Source organism: Pleurodeles waltl, chromosome 1_2, assembly GCF_031143425.1.
Source record: "Pleurodeles waltl isolate 20211129_DDA chromosome 1_2, aPleWal1.hap1.20221129, whole genome shotgun sequence".
NCBI lineage: Eukaryota > Metazoa > Chordata > Amphibia > Caudata > Salamandridae > Pleurodeles > Pleurodeles waltl.
The window spans coordinates 1,191,311,276-1,191,334,625 of record NC_090437.1 but is presented as its reverse complement, the minus strand read 5'-3'; the positions used below and the strand labels follow the sequence as shown (position 1 = coordinate 1,191,334,625).

The 23,350-nt window shown below is 43.3% G+C and overlaps 1 protein-coding gene and 1 long non-coding RNA gene across 4 annotated transcripts in view; one reads left to right on the top strand and one right to left on the bottom strand.

Annotated features, from left to right (window-relative positions):
* HGFAC (HGF activator) overlaps positions 1 to 23,350 on the top strand; it is a 600,748-nt gene that overhangs the window by 456,388 nt on the left and 121,010 nt on the right. The window contains exons 11-12 of the mRNA XM_069203474.1: positions 6,818 to 6,957; positions 7,084 to 7,224. Of these exons, the coding sequence (XP_069059575.1) occupies positions 6,818 to 6,957; positions 7,084 to 7,224 (281 nt within the window). The remainder of the gene's footprint in view (positions 1 to 6,817; positions 6,958 to 7,083; positions 7,225 to 23,350) is intronic.
* The window catches only part of LOC138249525 (uncharacterized), a 456,612-nt gene that overhangs the window by 420,675 nt on the left and 12,587 nt on the right, over positions 1 to 23,350 (bottom strand). The window lies entirely within an intron of this gene.

Sequence of the window (23,350 nt, the reverse complement as noted above, 5' to 3'; positions counted from 1 at the left end):
CGCCTCCACCAACTGTTTGGGCCGCCCAGGGTGTCCTCGTCCTCGTCCCCGTCCGTGCCCATGCATCTCCCCACCCGGTGCGTAGCACTGGAGGCGCGCAGGGTACCAACCTCGGGATCATCCAACACGGTTCCCCCAGCAGCGATAGACCCCCTCTGCAGCCCGGGGCCCCACCCTCACCCCACCTCCTCACCGGCAAGGTCCCGGCGGCCGTGATCACCCAGCGGTATCACCAGCACTTGCTTTTTCGTTTTCTCAAGGCCCCGCCACCACCTCACTTCCTCGGCGGCAGGGCCCAGGCAACTACCCAACTCTCCAGGCGTCGCGGGCTGTCAGTGCTGTCCCCAGCGCCCGCGCCACCATCTCTCTGGGGCTCTGCCGACCCCTCTCCTCTCCACCGACGAGGCCCAAGGCTCCGCTCACTGCTCCGGCTGCCACGATCCGGCAGCGCCACGCCCGGCTCTCGTCAGCGACCTCCACCCGCATGGATGGCCGCCATCTTGGGTAGATGCGCTCTGGGCTGCTAAGGGCTGATTGGGGGGGTTGCAATGGTTGGTGCAACCGTTGGTTGGGCTCCTGGATGACTCGGGGACCAGGAAAGGGCCACCGGAGTGTTTCCTCCTTATAGGATGGTCTGTGGAGGTTACAAGACGGCCAAGGGTCCCGGAGCTCCAGCGATCTGCCGCCTACTCCATTCTGTACTTGGCCACGCCCCCCAATTACCAGCATTTAAACTGGAAATTACCTGTCTCAGGCTTGGAGTTCATCTAGTAAGTGAGAGTAGGACTAAGAATAATTAGGTTTACTGACGTTTAATCAGGCCATTCGTTGACTTCGTTAATTACCCACCAGTTTAGCTTTGATTGGAGAGCATGTCAACAAGACAATCTTGTGTTGCATAAAGACCTCAAGTTGCGTACCTATGTTTCCTCGTTAGATAGTGAATATTTTGCTCTAGCAATCATCACTAAATATACATATTAAAGACTGCAACATACTGCTCTTCCATGCAGCTGACTACACTAGAAGACAATGGTCAGGTTATAAAACATATCTGACTAGCGTATTACATGTCTTTGGCGCTAGGTAAGGCAGTGCTTGGTGCTAACACCTTTTATCACAGTAGTGTGAAAGGAGATTTGTGAAAGTGGTACTATGAGAAAAGACTAGTTGTGCATATTTGTTGTGTTGCATTTTTCAGTGGTAGTGATGCCTTTTGTTGTTTCTTGTGTTGTTGTGTGTTGGTGCTGTACTTCAGTATTGTGTAAATGTTGTGTTGCTCGAATGAGAATTTACCTTAAAAAACAAAAAACAAGAGGCGTCTGGAATAACAGGAACGGTTTGTTTATTTAAACATTACGGCCGGGAGAGTAGTTGCAGAACCTGGTTCTAAGGACTGTCTTTCATTGTATATCGGATTGAAGCTGGTTTTTATACATTTCTCTGAATGCCATAAAGTCATATAATACTTCTTTTCTTTTTTTTTTGGTAAAAACTGTGAACAGTTGTCATGGAGTCATAACTACAATTCCAGATAGTGAGTGCAGGTGGGCCTCGACCTAGCAATGAAACAATGTGGGCCAGCGAGTATGTGTCCAGATATCCGTCCTGAGGGGCACGTGGTCGCTGCGTGTGCTATGTCCTCATTGGCTATGGGTTCTTAACTGCATGTGACATCTCACTTTATGGTGTGTTTGAGAATGGACACGTTCCTCTGTCCATGAGTGCTTTATTGGGGCCAGTCTCCGGGGACTATTGTGGTGTTGCTGCCTATCTGTGGGGTCTGACATGTTTTCCTATTTGTGCGTTGGCTGCCTGCTAAGTGTTAGGAAGTGTTACCCCACCTGTGACCTGTCAGTCATTAACCTCAGGCCTAGGTCTGAGAGTTTGCCTGACCACATACCTAAGTGCAGGGGTTGATGGAGAGTTCATGAGGTGGGAATCTAATAGTGGGGATGCAACTTCATTTGTGTATATAAATGCATCGCTGTGCGCATCCCCATCGTTTAATCTAATATTAATATTTGTGTTGTACTATAGTTGCTACTTTGTGTTCTCTTTTGATTGCTTTGTTTTGTTATGTTAAAATATGTTTGTTATGTAGTTAATTTGCTTTGTATTATACTACTGATTTGTTCCGTTGTGCTCTGTGATTAGGTTAAAGATACCACCAAATTGACTGCATTCCCACCCGAAAGCAACTAATTTCTTTAACGTTCCAGTGACAAACAACCATTTACCATGGTCAATCATGATAAAACCGTGCTGGTCTAACTTTTCAACTATTTAAGACAACAGTCAGCCCAAAACTGTGACACCAGTCTTAAGTTAGCACTTTCGGTGCCCAGTTTATGAGATATGGCCCCATGTCCACGGACGATTAGCATAGGCATTGGAAGTAGAGGTGCCCGGAGTGGTATTGTTAACCATGATATCTGATAATCATGCCGGTATGAGAAGTGTGAGAGGAAATGCTACAGAATGTCAGTTTTTTTTTAACACACAACATTTGTTACACCTGTAAATCAACTGAACAAATATTTCAAAATATATCAGCTACTAGGACAACACAAATGAAACATTTATTGTAATTCTAAAGTGTGATGGAAATCAAGATTTTAATAGGAACAAAATAAATCAAGACACTTTACTTGGAGATGCACAAATGATGAATATTTGCAGAAACAACATTTCTACACATTATTGTTTGTGCCCTGTTAGACCTGCATCCTTGGTGTGGTTTACCCCCTTGCTATTTGCCTTCAATCCTCCTGTTTGCTGACTTTGTTTTTGCTGGCTTTAGAACTCTGCACAATTTACCCATGCTATAGTGCTTGTATTCTCTCCTTAAAACATGGTAGAATTGGTTTATACCCGATTGGCATCTTTAATTTACTTGTAAGTCCTTAGTAAAGTAGCACTATCTGTGCCCAGGGCCTCTAAATTAAATGCTGCTAGTGGGTCTGCAACAATGATTGTGCCACCCACATAAGTAGCACTTTAAACATGTCTCACATCTGCCATCGTAGCCTGTGTGTGTATGCAGTTTTAAACTGTCATTTTGAACTGCCGAAATAAACCTTTTGCCAGGCACAAACTTTCTTTTCTAATACAGATACGTCACCCCTAGGCCCTGGACAGCCCAGAGGACAGGGTGCAATGTATTTTAAAATGAGGACATGCATTGTTAAGTTTTACATGTTCTAGTTGTGTTTTTAGAAAGCTAGCATTTTCCTACCTTAGTCATTTGGTGCCTGCAGCCTGTCTTTGGGTCACATGACTGGGTGTAGTTGACAGTTGGGCTTTGAGTATTCTTCCTAGACAGCCACACACAATATGGAGCTTAGGTGTGCCTTGAAGGGCCCGCACTGGCAAGATGGGAGAGAGGAACTGGGCCAAGCCCTACTTACACTTAAATTGTCTGTGTCCTGTCTCCACACATACTCCCTGTAGTTGGGAGCCAGGGTTAGGAAGGCAGAACATCTGTCCACTTCAAAGGCCTGCCTCTAGAAGTTTCTTTCCACTTCAAAGCTGCAACTGGGTATGTACACTGGACCTCAGACACCACCACTCCACTCCACTTCTGGACCTATGGATATCCTGCCAGGAAGAAGGACTGATGTGCTGCTGAAAGAACTGCCACTCTGCCGGACTGCTAATCTGAAGGAACTGTTGCCCTACTTTGCTGACCTGCTGTCTGCTGCCCTCTTGACTGGGTGAGAAAGAATGGACTTGCATCTCTTGAGCTCAGAACCCAGACTGACTTCAAGGTCTTGTAGGCTGGCCTCCTGATCTGAAGCCTAGGGACATAACAGGCACTTTGTGCCTGCATTGGCTCTGAAAGTCTTCCCTGCCAAGTGGTGCTACCCCAATCCTGGACCCTTGAAAATGGGCTTAAGGTGCTCTGCAAACCTCTGTGGATCTAGCGGAACTGATGAATCTCCTCCGCTGTATGGCACAATCCCGAGCAAAACCAACACATCCCCGCTGCTGTGTTGATTAGACCCATCACCTTCCCAGCCCCATTGGAAACACCACTGCGTAGCGCTCTCTTGGTGCAGGCCCTCACATCTATCATCAATGGCAGCCTCAATGACAATGCTGGACTCTGCATCGCAGCAGGTCCCCAGAACCAATGCATCAGTACGTGCCGAGTACGCGCTGCAACCTCAACGCTGGACTTCGCACTGTAAGTTCCACCAATGGGATCCTCAATGATGATGCAGGCCCTCGCATCGCAGCTTCACCACATCTTGGAACCAACACATCGCCTCGGCTGTGCGACGCATCTTCGACTTAAATCCTCGCAACGCTCCAAAAATCAGGATTTAAGCTAGTCTGTTCAGTGAGCCTAACTGGGTCCCTGTGGCCGGTCCACTGTCCATTGCAATTGGCCTGAACTTGTGACTTTGTTATGGTATAGCATAACCAGATATCCACAGTTGGCACATTGTGCTTTTTGACACTATTGTCATTAATATTTTTTAAATTGCTTATCTCTGATTCTACTGAATGGACTTCTGTCATTTTGGTCTTGTTTTATTTATTAAAAAAGTTCTGCTTATCTAAGTTGAGGTCCCTTTTGTGCGGTGTTTTTCACTTTATTACTGTTTGAAGTGTTGCACAAATACTTTACACATTCCCTCTAAGCTAAGCCTGACTGCTGTGTCCTAAGCTACCAGAGGGTAGAGTGGAGGTTAAGTTAGGGTTGGCTTGTGCCTCACCATGACAAGGACCAGGGCTTGCACCCCACTCAATCAACAACCCAATTTCTTACATGTCCTATATAGTTTTATCAGTAAAACTGTATGTCTATGCAAATGTAGTGAACATTTCAATAGGAAATCTGCAATCATCTGTAAATGACAGTGCCTTCCCACACCATGCTTTGGTAATATATTTGCAACAGTTTGGCCCAAAATGTGCCAACGGCTACATACCACACCCTTACCACCCTCCTGCTGAATAGGTATGGCTGGAGTGCCACACTTATTCTTTGTGTGACACTTGGATTGTTCACAATCCCTTTGCCTTCAGGGATGTAACATTGATGGAACCACCCTCACTCTGAAAATTGTTCCAGCTCCACTGGTGGGAAGTCTTTTTAAGAGTGTTCCTTTGCCAAATATTTGCACATAGTCAATACATCCCATCTTCTCCACAAAGTATTCCTAAGACATACCTTCTCATAATTGAGGATATGTAGATAATTTTATGGATATAAATTGGCTACATTTACTCTTACAGCGCTGCCATGTAGAGCGTCTCCACCACAAACTGAAGTAGGATGCTTGGGAGAAAGGACGTATAAAAATATGTAGCCATTCCCTCTTATCCCTTACCACTCACTCCCCTTGCGCCTAACTGTGGTTTCCCAACGGGAGTGCTCCACCGAGATTCTTTCTGCTAGGATCGTGGCTGAGCCCCCAAACTGAGGGATTTCTATGATAATGCCGATTTGCGCTCGAATGAGTCCTTGCCGGAGAAATTTGCCCTGACTCAAAGAGACACATATAAAGTAGGACAAGCCTTACACTGAGGTGGATGAACCACCGCTCGTCTGGCCATGGAAAGAGAGTAATCACCATTAGAATCATTGTATCTTTCAAATGTCAGACGCAAAGGCATCTCATGGTTATACTGCTATATACTCAGCCTTACCCCACCAACGAAACACGCATACATGAAGCAATGGGAAAGGGAATTAGAGATTGACATCATTGAGGATACCTGGGGAATGATTTGGCAAAGGGCATGTGAGTCCTCAATTTGCGTCTGTTATAAAGAAAACTCCTACAAATGCCTCACATGCTGGTATTTAACACCAGTACGGCTACAGAGAATGTTTGGGAGATCGGATTCTTGCTGAAAGGGGTACATTCCTACGCACCTGGTGGATGTGCCCAAGAGTGCAAACATTCTGGGACGAGGTCCTTCTTACCATACTCAGTATAACTAACGTTACACTGCCCCGTGATCTACTGCTTGTCCTCCTAGGTAACCTGGGTGCGAGGAGAGCCCTTCCCTTGTCGACTGCACGGGTGCGATTTCTTTCCCTTCGACTTTTAGCTGCAAGATTATTTGTATAGCGCAAATGTGGAAACAACCTCAAGGGCCCACATTAAACCTGTGGTTGGAGAAAGATATGGAATCTATATGCAATGGAAAAACCTACTGCTATTCTAAGGGACAGAGTGGCCAAATTTGAAGCAATATGGCATCCCTTTGTCACGCACATCCGCCGACAAAACAGAACAGGGGGAATACATCTCACCAATCTAAGACACTGAGAGCTTCTGACTTATGAGTCTTCTCTTCCTCAGCCTCTGATTACGACCCACCCTGACCTGCCCCCCCCCCCCCATTAGACCAATCTTCACTGTAGTGTAACGCTGTCTTGGGGGGGAATGTCTTCTACTGTTTTGAATGACTACGGTTGACTCCCTAATTTTGTGAACAGGGTACTTGCTAAGGGAGGAGTGGGACGGCAGGGTCAGGTGAGCACCTTGGTGCATCGTTGGACTTCTCTTGGATGTCAAATATATGTAAACCTGGAGGGTGGTGGGGGTTAGGTCCTCTTGTCCTCATGTCTCCTTCGATTTTCTTGATGATGCTGCATTATGTGTCATGTTCTCCTTTTCTATTAAAATGCTATATGAAGATGTAAAAAATCTGTAGCTATTTAGGTCAGTTCTTAGTTATCTCCTCAAAAACAAATGTTTTACGCTTTGAAAAATAACAGCCATAGAGAAAAGTTAATCATGCAATTCTAGTTTTTATTGCCTGTGTTTTTTTTTATCTGTTTTTTGCTTTGCAGTCCAAAGAAATCGACAGTCAGAGTGGTTCTAGGACAACATTTCTTCAACAAATCAACGGATGTAACACAGACCTTTGAAATAGACAGATATGTCCTATATGACCACTTCTCTATATTTAGTCAGACCGAAAATGATATTGGTGAGTGCAATAATAATTTTTCAACGATAAGTGATATTATTTTACTGTAACGAGTTAAAATCTTTTCCTTTCAAACACACTGTCACACAAAACAATATTGTCCTTTTTCTTTACACAATACTGTAGCATTGATTAAACTAAAAAAGAACAACAAAGGCTGCGCAAAGAAGACACAGTTTGTTCAGACGATCTGTTTACCAGAAGAGGGAGTTCATTTTCCACCTGGGCACAGCTGTGAGATTGCTGGATGGGGGCATATGGATGACAGTAAGGAAATATATTTATATCTTCATAGATTTTTGTTGCAAACACCAATTTACCTCCACTTTATGAAATTATGTTCCTGGAGGTGCTATGCTGTCACAAATATTTTTGTGTGTATTTGTTCTGTGGCTTTTTGTTGTAATGGTGAGGTAGTCTGTCCTTGTAGGTGCTGCTGCGTCTTTGTGGTGCATTGTTGCAACTATGCATTGTCAGCTGCTTCGTTGGGCACCTCCCCTCCAGTGACTGACAGCCTGAACAGTAAAGGAGATGCCTCAATATCTAGTGCCAAAGTGTAGCGTGGTGCTCTGCTTTCACTGTCAAATTCATATTATGAGTCTCTGAAGGCTGTGTCACCGGCCATCTACATTGGTAATCCTTGGGTCTCACTGCCTCGAATGTGAATTCAGCCACAGGCATAGAATTGCTCAGTTCGATGCTGGAAGAAAAGTCACTGGCCCCACACTTTTCTGCTTTGAATCCACCGTTTGCTAGTGTTTCACAGGTTGTTGTCAGTCGCGGCTGGTGACGGCGCAAAGTGGCGGGGCGAGGGAAGGGAGGAACAAAACAAAAGTAAAAAATACATTTAAAAAAAATTACCTTAACCACTTGACAACTACACCGCTGCACTGGAGGCACAGGCTCCCAGCCTGCCCTGCAGCCAATCCTAGCGCTACTCATAGCAGCGTTACGATTGGCTGGAGCACCCTGGCTCGGTGCTCCGAGGCAAACTGGGAGCCTCTGCCTGCTGTCTCCAACCCAGCAACACAGTGCCGGGTTGGGGAGAGCCCTATGAGCATGTGTGTTTGGCCGGGCTGAGACGGCCGGCCAAACATACATGCGCACTGAGGGGGAGTGCTGAGCCTGTCATCCCCCATAGCCCGCCCCTTTAAAAATAAATCAGTATGAAACATTGTTTATTATCATATTATTTTTATTATTTTTAAAGGTTTGCAGCTGCTGCTGCTAGCGGGGGTGATGCTCTGCCGCCATAGCAGAGGAGCCACCCCTGGTTGTTGTGGCATCCGCAAGGCTTGCTGACCACACAGGAATGGGTGGGACCAAAGGAGGAGCCTGCTCATTAGTACTGCCAGGAGGCCTTGCATGGCTTGGTAAATATAATTCTAGGTTTTGCGTTGCCCTTGAGCCCACTTGAGTGGGGCAAGGGCAATGAAAACCCATGCTCAACATGGGCCTTATTGTGCAAGCAGCAGAACAAACTCTTTCCTTGAAAATGATTTTAGTTTAATTTGAAAAAAAAACACTTTGTTTTATTGTAGGGATTGTTATGTGGAGTGAAGGTGATCAAGCTGAAAGTCACAAAATGCTGTGATGTTAGCCATGAGTTGTTTAAGATCTACTTATTTTGCTTTTCTGCAAAACGATAAAGTCGGATTTGTTTATGCTGGATGCATTTTTAAAATTGGCATGTAACACACACATGCCCCTTAGGCCACCAGCACCCTGGGTTTTTACATTTCACAAATTTGCGAATTCCTAACTGGAATTTGGGAAATGCAAAAAAATCACAAATATGGGCCTACAGCCCCATAGGTGCAAATGGGGCAGGTATCGCAATTTGTGATTCGGTGATAGCATTTGCGATTTTTAAGAAATCGCTATTACCGAATCGCAAATATGATACATACCATTTTGCGATTCCGAAATAGCGATTTCTTAAAAATCGCTATTAGAGAATCACAAATTGGTTTGTTGATACATCTGGCCCTATATTTCTAATTTCATCTCTGAATCTGGTTAAGTAGGCAAAATTAAATCAAAGTAGCGTTAAACGGAACCTCGTCATGGAAGTAGATTTTAGCTCACGCTGGTACCAGTCACATCACCTGGCTTTCTACCTCCCTGTTCTGCGGTGCATTGGTCTGGAATTATACCTTAAAGATACCAAGAGGTGACGTTAACTGAAGAAGGATGTAAAATACACAGGAAGTGCTTATCTTTCTAAAAGTCACTTCATGTGTAAGTACTCAATTTAATAAGGAACTGAATGATTCCATAATTTAATAGCCTACTTCATTCTGTAAAAAATGCAAATCCAGGCTGTTGTCTTGAAAATGCTGACCATTTGATAGTGATTGTATAATATTGTTGATTCCACTACTTGTCAATGTGTCATTAAGGATGAAATTGCTCATTGACAATGGATCCAGAGGTCTACTCAGCCTGTTATAGAGAGTAGAGATATCATAGCTGGTGCTTCGAATTATTACACCAGGTGCACCTTATTAAAGTCATCAATGAAAACGTTTTACAAGCTTCATCATAATCTGTGCATCTAAGGTCACTATTGGGGGTGCAGAAGAACCAAATAGAAAGAGTCAAATCCTCAGGTGCAGTTCGCAGAGGGCACTCCATCTGTGAACAATAAAAGCTGCACAGATCACCTGTTCATTGTGATGCATGATAGTTATTCCATGGGCCCAAGCTTTTTCACACTTCTTGAGGCAAACCCACCCTTTCTGCAGCTAGTTATTTTTGGTGTACCAGAAGTTCATAATCTGCGAGTTTTCCAGTGTGGTGACCTTCTTTATGTTTACAGCAACGTTCATCTTTCCCCACAAGTGTTCAATCCTAGACCATTCCTGAAAAGAGATGCATGTGGGTTGAACAGACTTAGGGCCTCATTCTGACCCTGGCGGACGGCGGAGGCCGTCCGCCAGGGTACCGCCGCTGAATGACCGCACTGCGGTCAAAAGACCGCGGCGGCCATTCAGACTTTCCTCTGGGCCGGCGGGCGCTCTCCAAAAGAGCGCCCGCCGGCCCAGAGGAAATGCCCCTGCAACGAGGACGCCGGCTCAGAATTGAGCCGGCGTAGTTGCAGGGGTGCGACGGGTGCAGTTGCACCCGTCGCGTATTTCAGTGTCTGCTTAGCAGACACTGAAATACTTTTTAGGGCGCTCTTACGGGGGCCCCTGCCGTGCCCATGCCATTGGCATGGGCACGGCAGGGGCCCCCAGGGGCCCCGCGGCACCCCCTACCGCCATCCTGTTCCTGGCGGGCGAACCGCCAGGAACAGGATGGCGGTAGGGGGTGTCAGAATCCCCCATGGCGGCGCAGCAAGCTGCGCCGCCATGGGGGATTCTAAGGGCAGCGGTAAACCGGCGGGAGACCGCCGGTTTGCCTCTTCTGACCGCGGCCGAACCGCCGCGGTCAGAATGCCCTGCGGGGCACCGCCGGCCTGTCGGCGGTGCTCCCGCCGACCCTGGCCCCGGCGGTCTTAGACCGCCGGGGTCAGAATGACCCCCTTAATTCTAATGAATAAACTCCTCCCCAAGTGCAATATAAAAGGTGGGATAAGTGTCATGGCAAGGGGCACTTCACATGTATGTGTAGATCATCAATAAAAGCAAACAAAAGAGTAGATTTGCTGCCAGAAAAATAAAACATAGTTCTTCGTGTTAAAGATAAAACAGATTTTAAGAAAATGATACTATGTAAATACTAAAAAAGAGTAATGCTGTAAAAGTAGATGACAGGCGAGTGACATTTGAAGTAGGTTCATGCTCACTGCATACTATAATGCCCTGGACGAAATTGCGGCCAGACAAGTGTCTAAAGTCAACGATCAAGAAATTAGATGGATACAATGCAGTAAGTACTGATCTAGTGGAGTTTTGGAAAGAGATAATTGAATTTAAGGATAGATATAAGGGGGTCATTATGACGCTGGTGGTCTTCTGACCTCCATGGCAAAGGTGGTGGTTTCACCGCCAACAGACTGGCAGTGAAACCCCCCGCAGTATGAGTGTGGCAGGTTGGCCTTTGCCAACCTGCCACATCCCCACTCATACCGCCGGGGAGGAGCGGACCCGGTGGGCCAGAGATGAGCATCCCCAACCTGGAGGTCCACAGAAGATATGGTGGGCGGAAGACCACCAGCACTGGCGATCTTCTGGCACCCGTGGCTTTGGTGGTCTGGCTCAATGACTGCCAAAGTCATAATGAGGGCCTATATGCCTGACATCTGTGGGCAGGAAAAAGCCCAGCAGTACTGGTATGGTAACAGCAATATGAATTCTGCATGACTCTGAAACTTAAACATGGGTAACAGGTGTTGGTTGTTGAAGACAATATGGAGACGAGTTGCATATGTATAGTCATTTATTTGAAAAGATAGCTGGGAAGTTAAAGGGTCATGAACACCAGACTTAAATGAAAACTGGATATGTGCCAGTATGCCATCGAAAGAGGCCTATGCATTATCTATAAGACAAGAGGTTAAAATGATGCTACAAAGGTTGACAAGTAATGATATTATTGAACTAGTAGAAACCACGGAGTAGCTATCACTAGTGGTAATATCAACAAGTAAAGATGGGGAAATTGCAATGATCAATCTATGCACTGTAAGTAAGAATATAATGTTGGATAGCTATCCACTTCCCAACATAAATAAGATGCTGGCCACCTTAGAAGGAACAACAGAGTATAGTAAACTAGATGTAAAGTCTGCATACCACCAGATACCACTACATCCTGACTGGAAAGGCATTACAGCCTGTCTAACCTCAGAGGGCTCATTCCAGTTCTTCCTTCTGAGTTGGCCATTGTAGCCTCTAACTTCCAGAGATTGCTACATAATTTGTTCAAGGATGTAAAATGTATCCGGTATTGCCAAGTAATAATTTTCTATATGGAAGGCACAAGAAAGGACACAGTGACACACTGGAAGATATCTTAAGCATCCTAGAAAAGGTTGCCTTTTCCAGTGAGGAAGAAGAACATTTGTGAGTTGAAAGTCATGCCAGCTGAATGGACAGTTAAAAGATCTGAGACAGAGCTTATTTTTCCACATGGTGTCCTGTATAATTAATTCTAATTAATAAACCCCTTCTTCACCTTGACACTTGATGGCCTCCTCTGTAGTTTCACCAAGACTAGTAACAACATCATTTTAGCTTGTAGGGGCATAGGCATAACAGTGTACCTTGAAGCATAACCCCATAAAAACATGTCCCATTGATTAGAGGCTCTCAGGCATAAATCATTCTTAGCCCTACGGAAGCTCAACATCTGTACACCCTGTTATGAATATTGTATTGTGCAAGTCAAGACCCTGGATGAATCTTGGGTATTAGCACTGCCTCCCAGCTCATGCCATCCACCCATTTAACCTCCAATCAAATTAACATAGGTCTTGGATATTGTCTTTATCTGTAGAGGCTTGAAGAATGCTCTATTTTCTAAGGTGGATGAGCCCTGACAGATCAGTGTATTGATTTACTGCATACCTAATGGTGTAAAATGATAGGCTTTGGTAAGAGCTGGCACAAATGTTGCCCAAGGTAGAGAATCCTATGATGGCTCAAGCTCTAACTTCCTTCAGAGTCCAACAAAAACTTACTAACTCAGTGGAGGGGGTCTCCTTGGTTAGTACACCCTTAAAGATTAGATGTTGGATAGTGATATTTCATTTGGGTCTCACTCTTCCGGGGTCAGTGAGACTCATTTGCACATAACCAGATAAATCCTGCAGGTATCCTTTGTCGCCTATTGTATCATGGACTAACATCAGAAATTGTTCTTGTGGCACATAAACCCGTTCATTTATTACTGTGAGTTCAGTTAATGAAGGGAATTACATTTCTAGTGTAAAAAAGACATGATAAAGGTACTTATCTTGATTATATTGTTTGGCTGGGACAGTAACACGGCATACTTATGATGGTTCTCATTTACATTTTCTTAAATCTTATCCCAGCTCTTGTTTGAACAGTGAGCGTTGTGAAAATGGCTTTAATATATGTATTTACAAGTTAACTTTTATTCAGATCTGCTGTGGCTTGTCCCTTCACACTCCCTCCCCCTGGACCCCATTAACTTTGGTCTCACCTCTAACAAGGGACCTTTGATCCAAACAATAGAAGCCAAACATGTGTTATTTTATAGGCAACTCCAAATGTGTTGAATCTTTAAAGAACTTGAAACTCATGTCTGACCTGGGGGGAAGAGTCCTTACCCACCTTGTTCATCAAAGAACTCTGGACTTGGGATCATCTAGGACTTAACCTGTGGTCCGAGGACACCTGGGGATCTGCAAGGCCTACTCAGGAGGTCTGCGACTGTTTTACAAAATTAAATAATATTACAATTAATCAATTAAAATGAATAAAGTAAGGAAGCAACATTGAATACTTGAAAACCTGATTGTGAAGAAAATCATTTTGTATTTTTGTGGATTGTTTTGAGGTCCAGAATCATAGAATTTGCTTATGCTGGGGGTCCCCCGCTTTCAATAAAGACTCTTTGGGGTCCCTGAATTCCAGTAATGATTCAGTGGTGGTCCAGAGAAGTCAAAAGGTTAATAACTGCTGATCTAGCATGTTTTAGGCAAAAATCAAACTACCTCCAAATAATTCAAGGGTTGTTGCAGTTTAATGGAATAACTTTCTTGATTCCTGGGCACTTGATCCCATCTTTCCTACCCTTGTCATTACAGAGTTATCATCTGCAACCTGCTTTCTTTGGCGTTATAAGGTTCCCATCCATCGAGCCCTGCCATCTAGTAATTTGCACACACCCTTATCTTTGACTGGTAGTGTCCTGGTAGTAAGGGTGTTAGTGAAGTGTGCTGTAAGCGGTAGTTCATGTCTGCCCTGAAAGATTGGAGCCCGTGCCTCTCTTATTCATTAAAAAGATGTGGTGCTCATCAGTGTAGGTAAAGTTCATTTTACAAGTAATAGCATCACAACATACATAAGAAGGAGCCACCACACCGCTGTTACCAACTGTCAACTGTCTCCTCGCTTCATTCCAAGTTACATTCCCGTGGAAATCCTGCAAACCCATAATTCCACAGATTAGCATAAGCCCCAAAACAACACCGCCTTGCACATGTTTTCAATAATAACAAAACACAACTAAAAATACTACTCACACAATTTGCTAAATTCTTTTTAAAAACTACCCTTTAAGTGTACTACAAAACTACTTTTCATTACGAAATCATGAAACTTGTTGGGAACCTTTCTCTTAGTAACTGCAAGTGCCATACAGATGTTCCACACACTGTCCTTCCAACTGATTCCGTTCTTCCTCATTCACGCCATGCACGGCCCATCCATTGACCACATCTGAAACTCCATGATCTACATCATGAGCCACGGAAATTTTGCCTCTATTCCACCATGTTCCATCATCCAGTTTCATCACACTCTTCTTCACCATCACTTTTTTTAGGCACATAAAACTTAGACTGTCCCTTGGTTAAATACTTGAAATCTTGACTCTCATATAATCTCCAAACACTCCTACCACTCTTGCCAACATACATTCCCTGAGCCTGCAATCTTTTTCCCACATCTTCCAACTTAGGCAGTCATTATGAACATGGACGTCCGGACGGCCATGCCGGCTACCGCCACCGGCATGCCGTTCCGGACCGCCATATAATGTCCATGGCGAGACCGCCACAGGCGGAACTCCGCCACCGCCGCCAGGCAGCCTGACGATAGCAAAGTTCCTTATCCGACAGGGCAGCCCTGCCCGCTGGATAAAGAACCTGTGTCCACCAGCCTTTCCCTGGCGGTTTCCCCTGCCAGGAAATGGCCGATGGAATGGTGGTCCCGGCACTGGCCATGCACTTAGCATGGGCAGTGCAGGGGCCCCTGTGCAGAGCCCCGTCGCGCATGTCACTGCCCGATTTACGGGCAGTGATATGCGCAACGGGTGCAGCGGCACCCGCCGCACTGCTACATTGATGCCGTCAGCAATGTGCAGGCCCAGCATTCCGCTGGGCCGGTTAGTGGAAACACTGTTTGTTTATTCGTCCGGTGGGGTCCTCAATGGGCTGGGGGGGGTGTGTATAGACCCCCAGCCTGAACACGGCGGGAAATCCCACTGTGTTCATAATGAGGCCCTTAGTCTTGGAAACAGAAAACACCCTCATCCAGTTCCTCAACATCGTGGACAAAGGAATCCTACCCTTCAGCAACACAAAAGGTGATGCATCAGTATCAGCATTAGTAGTCTGCTCTATCCACAATGATAAGTGACTGAATGTCAGTGGATTCAGGTAAGAAAGATTTATAGAAGCACAGTGTAAATAGATTCTTCTTGAGAGAAAAAGCCTGGGTTAACTACCACTCCCTGGAATCCTAGCATGTCATCCATATCTTCAATGTCTGGCCCGGAAGTCTCGACAAACAATATGCTAGTATGTTTCTAGCACCAAGAACATACTTCACATGAAAGTAGAATTCCTGTAATCTGTACTGCTATCTTGCCACTCTAGATGTTGCTCTTCTACATCCTTTGGTAGTAAACAGATCCCCTAAAGGACAATAATTTGTCCTTATCTCAAATTCCATACCATACACATATTTTCTGAAATTTTCAACGCCGGACTAACATGCCGTATCTTTTTCTAGTGTTGAATAATTTAGTTCTGCCCCTCTCAGTGGCCTTGATGTAAAAGCAAAGGTTGCCATTTTTTAATTGTGTTCTTGCATTAACACAGCACCCATCCCTACATTACTAGCATCAGTCATTATTATAGACATACACTTTGGTCTGATTTAGATATTTGTGGATGGGTTACTCCATCACAATGTTGACAGATATCCCATCCGCCTGAATCTAAATCCCATTATATTCTATGGGATTTAAATTTCAGTGGACGGGATATCCATCAACGTCGTAAAAGAGTAACCCCTCCACCAATAGCTAAATCAGGCCCTTAGTATCAAATGATTTGCAATATTTTTCTTTAAATTGCTGAATTCCCATCTATAGTTATTATCCCATACACACTTGTGATTTTCTTCATCAGCTCCCTCACATGTGTTGTTTTAAGGGAAAAAATAGGAATAAACTTGGCATAATATTCTGCCACACCTAAAAATTATTTGAGTTGGTCCTTGTCCTTTGGTCCAGCTGCCTCTTCAAATGGCTTTGAACAAGTTACTCTTACCGGGAAATCTATGTTTACCAATGTCATGAGCCAAATAGTGGACAAATTCCAGTTCAGATTTACACTTTTCTTTGGTTAAAGTTAACCAACTATTCTCCAAAGTGGTCAATACTTTAACCAAGGTTTCAGCATGTTCTTTCTTTGTCTTCCCAAACACTAAGATTTCGTTTTGGAAATACAATACATATTTTATATCTTTAAACAATTTATGCATTGTTCTCTGAAACTAGTCCAGAAGGCATTCTTTTGTAACGATACGCTCCTTCAGGAGTAGTGAAAGATGTATAAGGTTTACTATCTTCATGTAGAGCAATCTGATGATATGCATTAGAAAGATCTAATGTGGTAAACACTGTGGCCCCTTTCAATACCGATAAATTTTTTCTTACATTAGATAAAGGATGGTGATCCACTCATCTACAGTTATTGAGATATCTTAAATCCATGCATGGTCTGATCTTTCCATTGGGTTTATGTACTACCACTACTGGCGACAACTATTCAGAAGATTCAATTTTTTCAATTACACCTAATCTCCACTGCTTTCCAATTCTTCTTTTAATGGCTTTCTCATCAACATGGGCACATTTGTGACTTTATGAATTTTAACTACTGCCCCCTCTTTAAGAGTGATCTTATGTATACATTTTTTACCAAACCTAAATCATCTTAAAAAAACTTTTGTAAACAAATTCTTCCAGTCCACAATATTGTCCTCATTCGCTTGACCAATAAAATCTTCATATCCCAACGCCTGATCAGGATAATTATAATCAAGTGTAATTATTAGATCCCTCTGCTGTGGCCACCCCAATAAGCACAATCCTTCTTTTGCCACAAATATTTTCATGTCAGTAGTTTTTCCCTTGTAAGCCAAAGATGATGGAAAATATCCAATCACATCAATTGGTTTGTTTCCATACACTACTAATATTTGATATCTGGTGGTTGCCCCAGTGTCTGCCATCATCTTTATGTCTACACATCCAATCTCCAAAACACAAAATGGTGCATCTTTTTTTGTTTTTCATTACTTCATACACTTCTAGTACATACTGTTAGTGTATTACATTTTCACTCTTCATGACTTATTTGACTTGACATGAATTGTCTTTATAACCATCAGCACTATCACTACTACTGCAAGTTTTGCTTTGGCATGCCCTAGCATGAGCTTTAACTTTACAATATCTGCAAATCTCCCTAATAGCTGGGCATTATCTTTCATTAGCAAAATGACCAGATAATCCACACTTAAAACATGCATTCCCTTTTATTCCCATTATAGCTGTACCCCGTCCAATAGCCTTGGTTTTAATAGCTACACTTTTGTTCAATTTGCCTGCACTCTTTTTACTTTACTTACTACATGTGCATCCTCTGTAGATTGTGTGTTAACTCTTTCATACCCAATTTCATTCCTTCAGTTGGTGAGCTATGTTTATTGCTTTGTTCAAAGTAAGATCATCCACCAAAAACAATTTGGGGGTTATTCCAACTTTGGAGGAAGTGGTAATCCGTCCCAAAAGTGACGGTAAAGTGACGGATATACCACCAGCCGTATTACGAGTCCATTATATCCTATGGAACTCGTAATACGGCTGGTGGTAAATCCGTCACATTTGGGACGGATTACCACCTCCTCCAAAGTTGGAATAACCCCCTTTGTCTTGTAGCTTAACTTCACCTACTCTATGTGCTAACTGATCAAGCATCATCTGGTCCCAAAAGGATCCATAATTGCACCCAGCAGCCAATACCCTTAAATCGCTTACAAATGCATCAATTTATTTATTAGGTAGTTGACCTGTTCCCAAAAATGTATGTCTAGCTACATCTTCATGTGTCTTTTTCCTATAGTGGAAATCTAATTGATACATAATTGAAATCTAATTGATACATCTCCCTCATCATCATCTTCTTCATCTTGTGACAATTTCGGCAAATGAAGCAGAACTCTTCTTCTATCAAGGCCTAGACAGTATTTAATTATAGCAAATTTTCGTTTAACAATGTATACATCACCCCCTATAGCCTCTAAATAGGCTTGGAATCCATCTTTCCATTACACCCAATTAAGAGCTGGCTCCCCTGGACTAGATAAACAGGGTTCTGGTGCAGTAATGCCCTCCATTTTCTTTCCAACAAAATTAACTTTGGTATGTAAATGTTTGACTTTATAATGTTAACATTACTGGTTCTGAATATATAAACCTAAAACTTTTGATAATAGTCTGTAAATTTCATTTAACGTTTACAGTGTGCAAATCACTGATTCTTTAATGCGCGCACTAATAGTTGTGGTTGCAGGTGTGTGAATCACCGTACTACTAAATTAAAAGTGTCCAAATCACTCTCAGTCTTATCCACACTGGTAACATTGGCAGAGGCATGCCAATCACCTTCTTTCACGTCAGCAAGTTTTTAATAATCCCCCACTATGGCCAACAGCTTGCACACATAAAGAATAGGGTGCAATACCAGACCCTTCATAGGATGCCCTGCGTCACTTCTCACCTTCTCAGGTTCAACTTCATGTTGAGCCTACAGGCTCTGGCTGCTCTGCTCAGCTGACTTGTGCACAATCGTCCCGTGTGTAGCTTAGGGGATACTGCACACAGTCATGCTTGCAATATGCGTCATTGGCCAGCTCACACATGATCATCTCAAAAGCCTCTCACCACCTCTGAAGACTTCAACAGTGAATTGGTATTCACTCCAGCCAACTCACTCTCCAGAGGAAAGCCTTGGCCATCTTCCTTACAGCCCCAGGGCACTCCTGCACTCTTGACACCATCTTCAATAAAAAAACGTTTCCACTTTAAAGCTCCAGGCTTCTCTCCCGCAACTCGCTTGTCACTAGTTCCATATCCACAATTATAAATGACTGCACATAGATGGATTCAGGTAAGAAAAATGTATTGAAGCGCAGTATAGATAGCTCCTTGGGAGAGAAAGCCTTGGCTAACTGCCACTCCCTGGAATCCTAGCATGTCATCCATACCACATTCCATGTTGAGATTTCATGCTGAGTTTCCAACAGGAAGCCTCATCTTCCTCACAGCCCCAAAAAGTTTATTTTGCTCAAAAATACAACTCAACCCATTGGCTTTGGCAAGCTGCACCTTATCTTTGATGACCCTATTAAACCTCTCAACAAGACCATTACTCCAGGAATGGCACAATAAGGTTTTAGAATGTTTCACACCTAAATGTTACACTAATGCAACAAATTAAGAAGATGTGAACTGGCTATCAGTATCCATTAAAATTCATCTGTAACCCATTCTCTTGCAAATACAGACTCCAAAAATTCAGTTACCTTAGTGTTAATAGTTGTCCTTACACATTTGACTTCCGGCCACCAACAGTAGAAATAGATGACTACAATGGCATACTCATGCACCCACCCTGAAACTACCATGGGACCTATACCATCCACAGTTAGTGTGATCCAAGCCTTGTTGGAAACAGCTATAGCCTTGATGGAACCAGGAACAGCGACTTGGGCTTTGTCCCTGATGGCACAAGAAATGCAGTCATGCACAAAGGGTTTGATACTTTGTCCAAGCCTGACCACAAAATATATTCTCATTGCTCCCATTTCCATGTGCCCCTCATAAGCTAAAGACAAAACAACACATCCGACCGAAAAAGAAGACCGTTGAGTATGAACGTTTTCTCAAACACATATTTATAAGTTTATACTTGTTACTCAATTCCTTGCATGACCTCCAATGATTCCCCCTTCTGATAATACCATCGCTTACTTTGTTACTGCCTTATCCTGATTGAATGCAGTCACCTAACCATCCTGTGGCATGGCCCCCTCAGAGTGACATTCAACCATGCACATGGGTACCAGATCATCCAAAATTTATTATTTCTCCTTTGGTCATTTCCAGGAAGTCACAAGAGACAAGCAGCCAGCAGATTCCTGGCTCCTGGAACATATTCCACATTATAATCATACTCATGTAATCTGTTCTGCCATCTGGCAATTCTTGGGGTAGCTCTTCCTCCCTCTTTTGTGGTAAAAAGATCTATAAGTGGTTTGTGGTCAAAACACACAGTGAACTGTGTTCTCCACAAATATGGATTAAAATGGTAGAAGCCCCACCAACATGCCAGAGCTTCTCTGCCCACCACAGAACATGATTCTGCTCTTTTTTTATTTTCTGCAGCAAACAGAGCAACCTCTTCTCTCCACTCTCTTCTTTTTTGCAACATTAGACCCAAACCTCTCTAACTAGTATGCATCATAACAATAATCTCATTGTATGCATCAAAAGATTTCAGTGGAAATAACATGAGCTATCTCCTTCTTTACAAAGTTGAATTCCGTCCCACACATATCACTGTCCTCAAAGTTCTCATTATTTTTCATTGGTTTCCTCATACTAAAGGTTTTTTCAGCACATTTGGGAATAAATCTTGAGTAAGAGTCCAGCAATCCCATGGACGATCGCAATAGAGCTTTGTTCGTAGGAGGAGCAAAATCTTCAGTGGCCTTAATAAGACTTCTTTTAGGTTCAACACCATTGGCTGATAATTTGTAACCCAAATAATCAATGCTTGAAGTCCCAAATTTACATTTTTGGCACTAAGTGTGACTCCCCTTTCTTTTAAAATGGACCATACTTGAGGCAACACATCATCATACTGCTTTCAATCGCATCCATTAACCAGCATACCATCCTGAAAAGCTCTGTAACACCTTCATTCCATGAACAAACTCTCCACAATCCTCTGAAAGTTATATAAGCGTAAACTAAGCCAAATAGCATGTGTTTAAATTAATAAGCTCCCTGATGTAATGAAGACTGCAAGATGCCTTGAATCAAACATACTTTTGTAATAACCTGAGGTCATGTCCAATACACCGAGAAATGTACCTCCCTAAGAAGTGGACAACATCTCTGTAATATTAAAAAGAGGATGCCTATTCACCCAAATTTGAGTATTTAAAATCCATCAATCCACACACATGTACAAGGAGCCATTGGCTTTTCGAGCCAAAACAATCGGTCAACTAGTTTTAACTCTCAATTGGTTCCATAACTTCTTGTGCATAAAGTTTGTCTACGTCCTTTTTTAACTCATACCTCAAAGCTTTTGGCACTCTGCGAACCTTGTGTACATCAGGATGCACATTGTCTACAACCGGAATTTTGTACACAAATACTTTAAACAGACCTAACTTCTCTTGAAAACGCACAGGATAAGCACTCACCATTCATCACTGACAACAGAGTGAACTTTCTAATGCCCCTTTCCTAACACAACCTGCTCAGAATTGTTAGGATCTGACAGTATTCTAAAGATTCCTTCGATTAAGCCACAGTGAAGGAATCGTCTTTTTCTACACAAACTACACCTGTCGTAATACTGCCTTTAAACTTGATGTTCACATCAAACTCACCCACCTCTGTAGATTTATCTCCATATTCTACAGGATGAATTAAGGGATTCCCAAGTGAAAACTTGCTAAAATAACTCTTGCAAGATCTTCTCACTGATTAACATAAATAGAGATCCAGAATCTTCCATAACCTTTACCGCTATTCAGTCACTCTTTAATGTACAATGTGGACAATAGTTCACCAACAACCCCAAAACTGCTTCTGTATTGCTTGAAGTTGCAACATTAGAAACATCCATGCGTTTGATAGCTAAACCCTAATTTTCGTCCCTCATAGTAGCATCATTATTGCTCAATTTGATTCTGTCTATCTAGTGAATCTTTTTGGGTCCAACAGTGTAAGTGGACCTTCAAAACCTGGCAAAATGCCCCCTTTTCATACATTTTGCATTTGTGCAATCAGGAACAGGACAGATAAATACATTGCCTAATTGTGAATAACTCCCACACCTATAACACTCAAAAGACTTTTTGTTCACCAGGGATTTTTTCACCCTCTGCTCTCTTGTGCTTGATGTTTATGACTATGAGATTTACTATCCGTCAAAGTCATTTGTCCCATAAACAAAGTTGTGCTCTCAATTCTGGCTGCTGTTTCTATAGCTATCTACAAGGTAAAATTAGGTGTGGACAACAAAGCCTCCTGTACCTTTTTGTTATTGTCAGATAGTGGCCTGTAAGTGGGCCGTATTGACAGTGTAAGAGTAGACCTAGTATTAGAGCATTGGATCGACACTAGACATAGGCTGGGCTGCGGCATTAAATAATGAGAGGTTTCATTTTAGGTAGGCACAATGGAGTACTCAAGGAAACTGCACGATTACTAAAGTTAGTAATAATGATACACTGTGATTTAGGATACTCGAGTGCAGTGAACGCCTTTCTTCGGAATCAGCCCTGATTCCACAGTGAGCCGTCAGAGCGCGCGCATTCCTGCTCATTCCTTTGAAGGCAGTTGTGCAGATTAACCCATTACAAATTACAATTTCCAGCCTCAGCAGCTCCGCCTGACCTTTTAACCAGCTACATTCACTTTTACTGTTCCGAGGCCCTGCAGGGGGACGGGCGTTTATTTTTTGCTTGAAGCGCGTATAGTGTGAAAGGAAGTTGAAGATTTATAGGGTGGGCTGTAAACTCCACCACTTTGCGGATGGTGACGTTTTTGCCTGACTCCATGCTCCAAGAGAAGCATGGAGTGGGCAAAACTCCCCAAAGTCCGCCGGCGGAGCAGAGTTCACCGTCAACCCTTAATGGTTCTACGATGGATTGCTGCATTGTGCAAACGTTTCATGTATCACTGACAGAAATTAAGTAAATATGCCACCCTACAGTAGTTTGAAAGTAATGGACAAAGAACTACACCGCTGAAGTGTAAAGATGGTAGTACTCCAAACTTAGAACCCCCACTCTGCTGAAATGGAATGATGTCCGCACTCCAAATTTAAAACAATGAGGATCGAATCACCTAGAGTCCCAAAGCAAATTTTCAACATGCACAGTTGACGTAGGAACAGTCAGTGCAGAAGTGGTGTGAGCTTAAGGCAAAATGGCAGATGATGGTGATGTGGACACATCTTCATGGAATTGTGGTGTGCATGGGAACAGTGACCCATATAGGAATTTGGGAGAGAAGAAAAAAACTTACTCACAATGGGGAATACCAGATTGAGAACTGCACGATACCTGTTTGGCATCTTAAATGCTGAAGAGGTACTCCACATACCACCGGATGAAGAGCGATTGGCTTCACTGAAGGGGTAGCAGTTGATGGAGGGTCT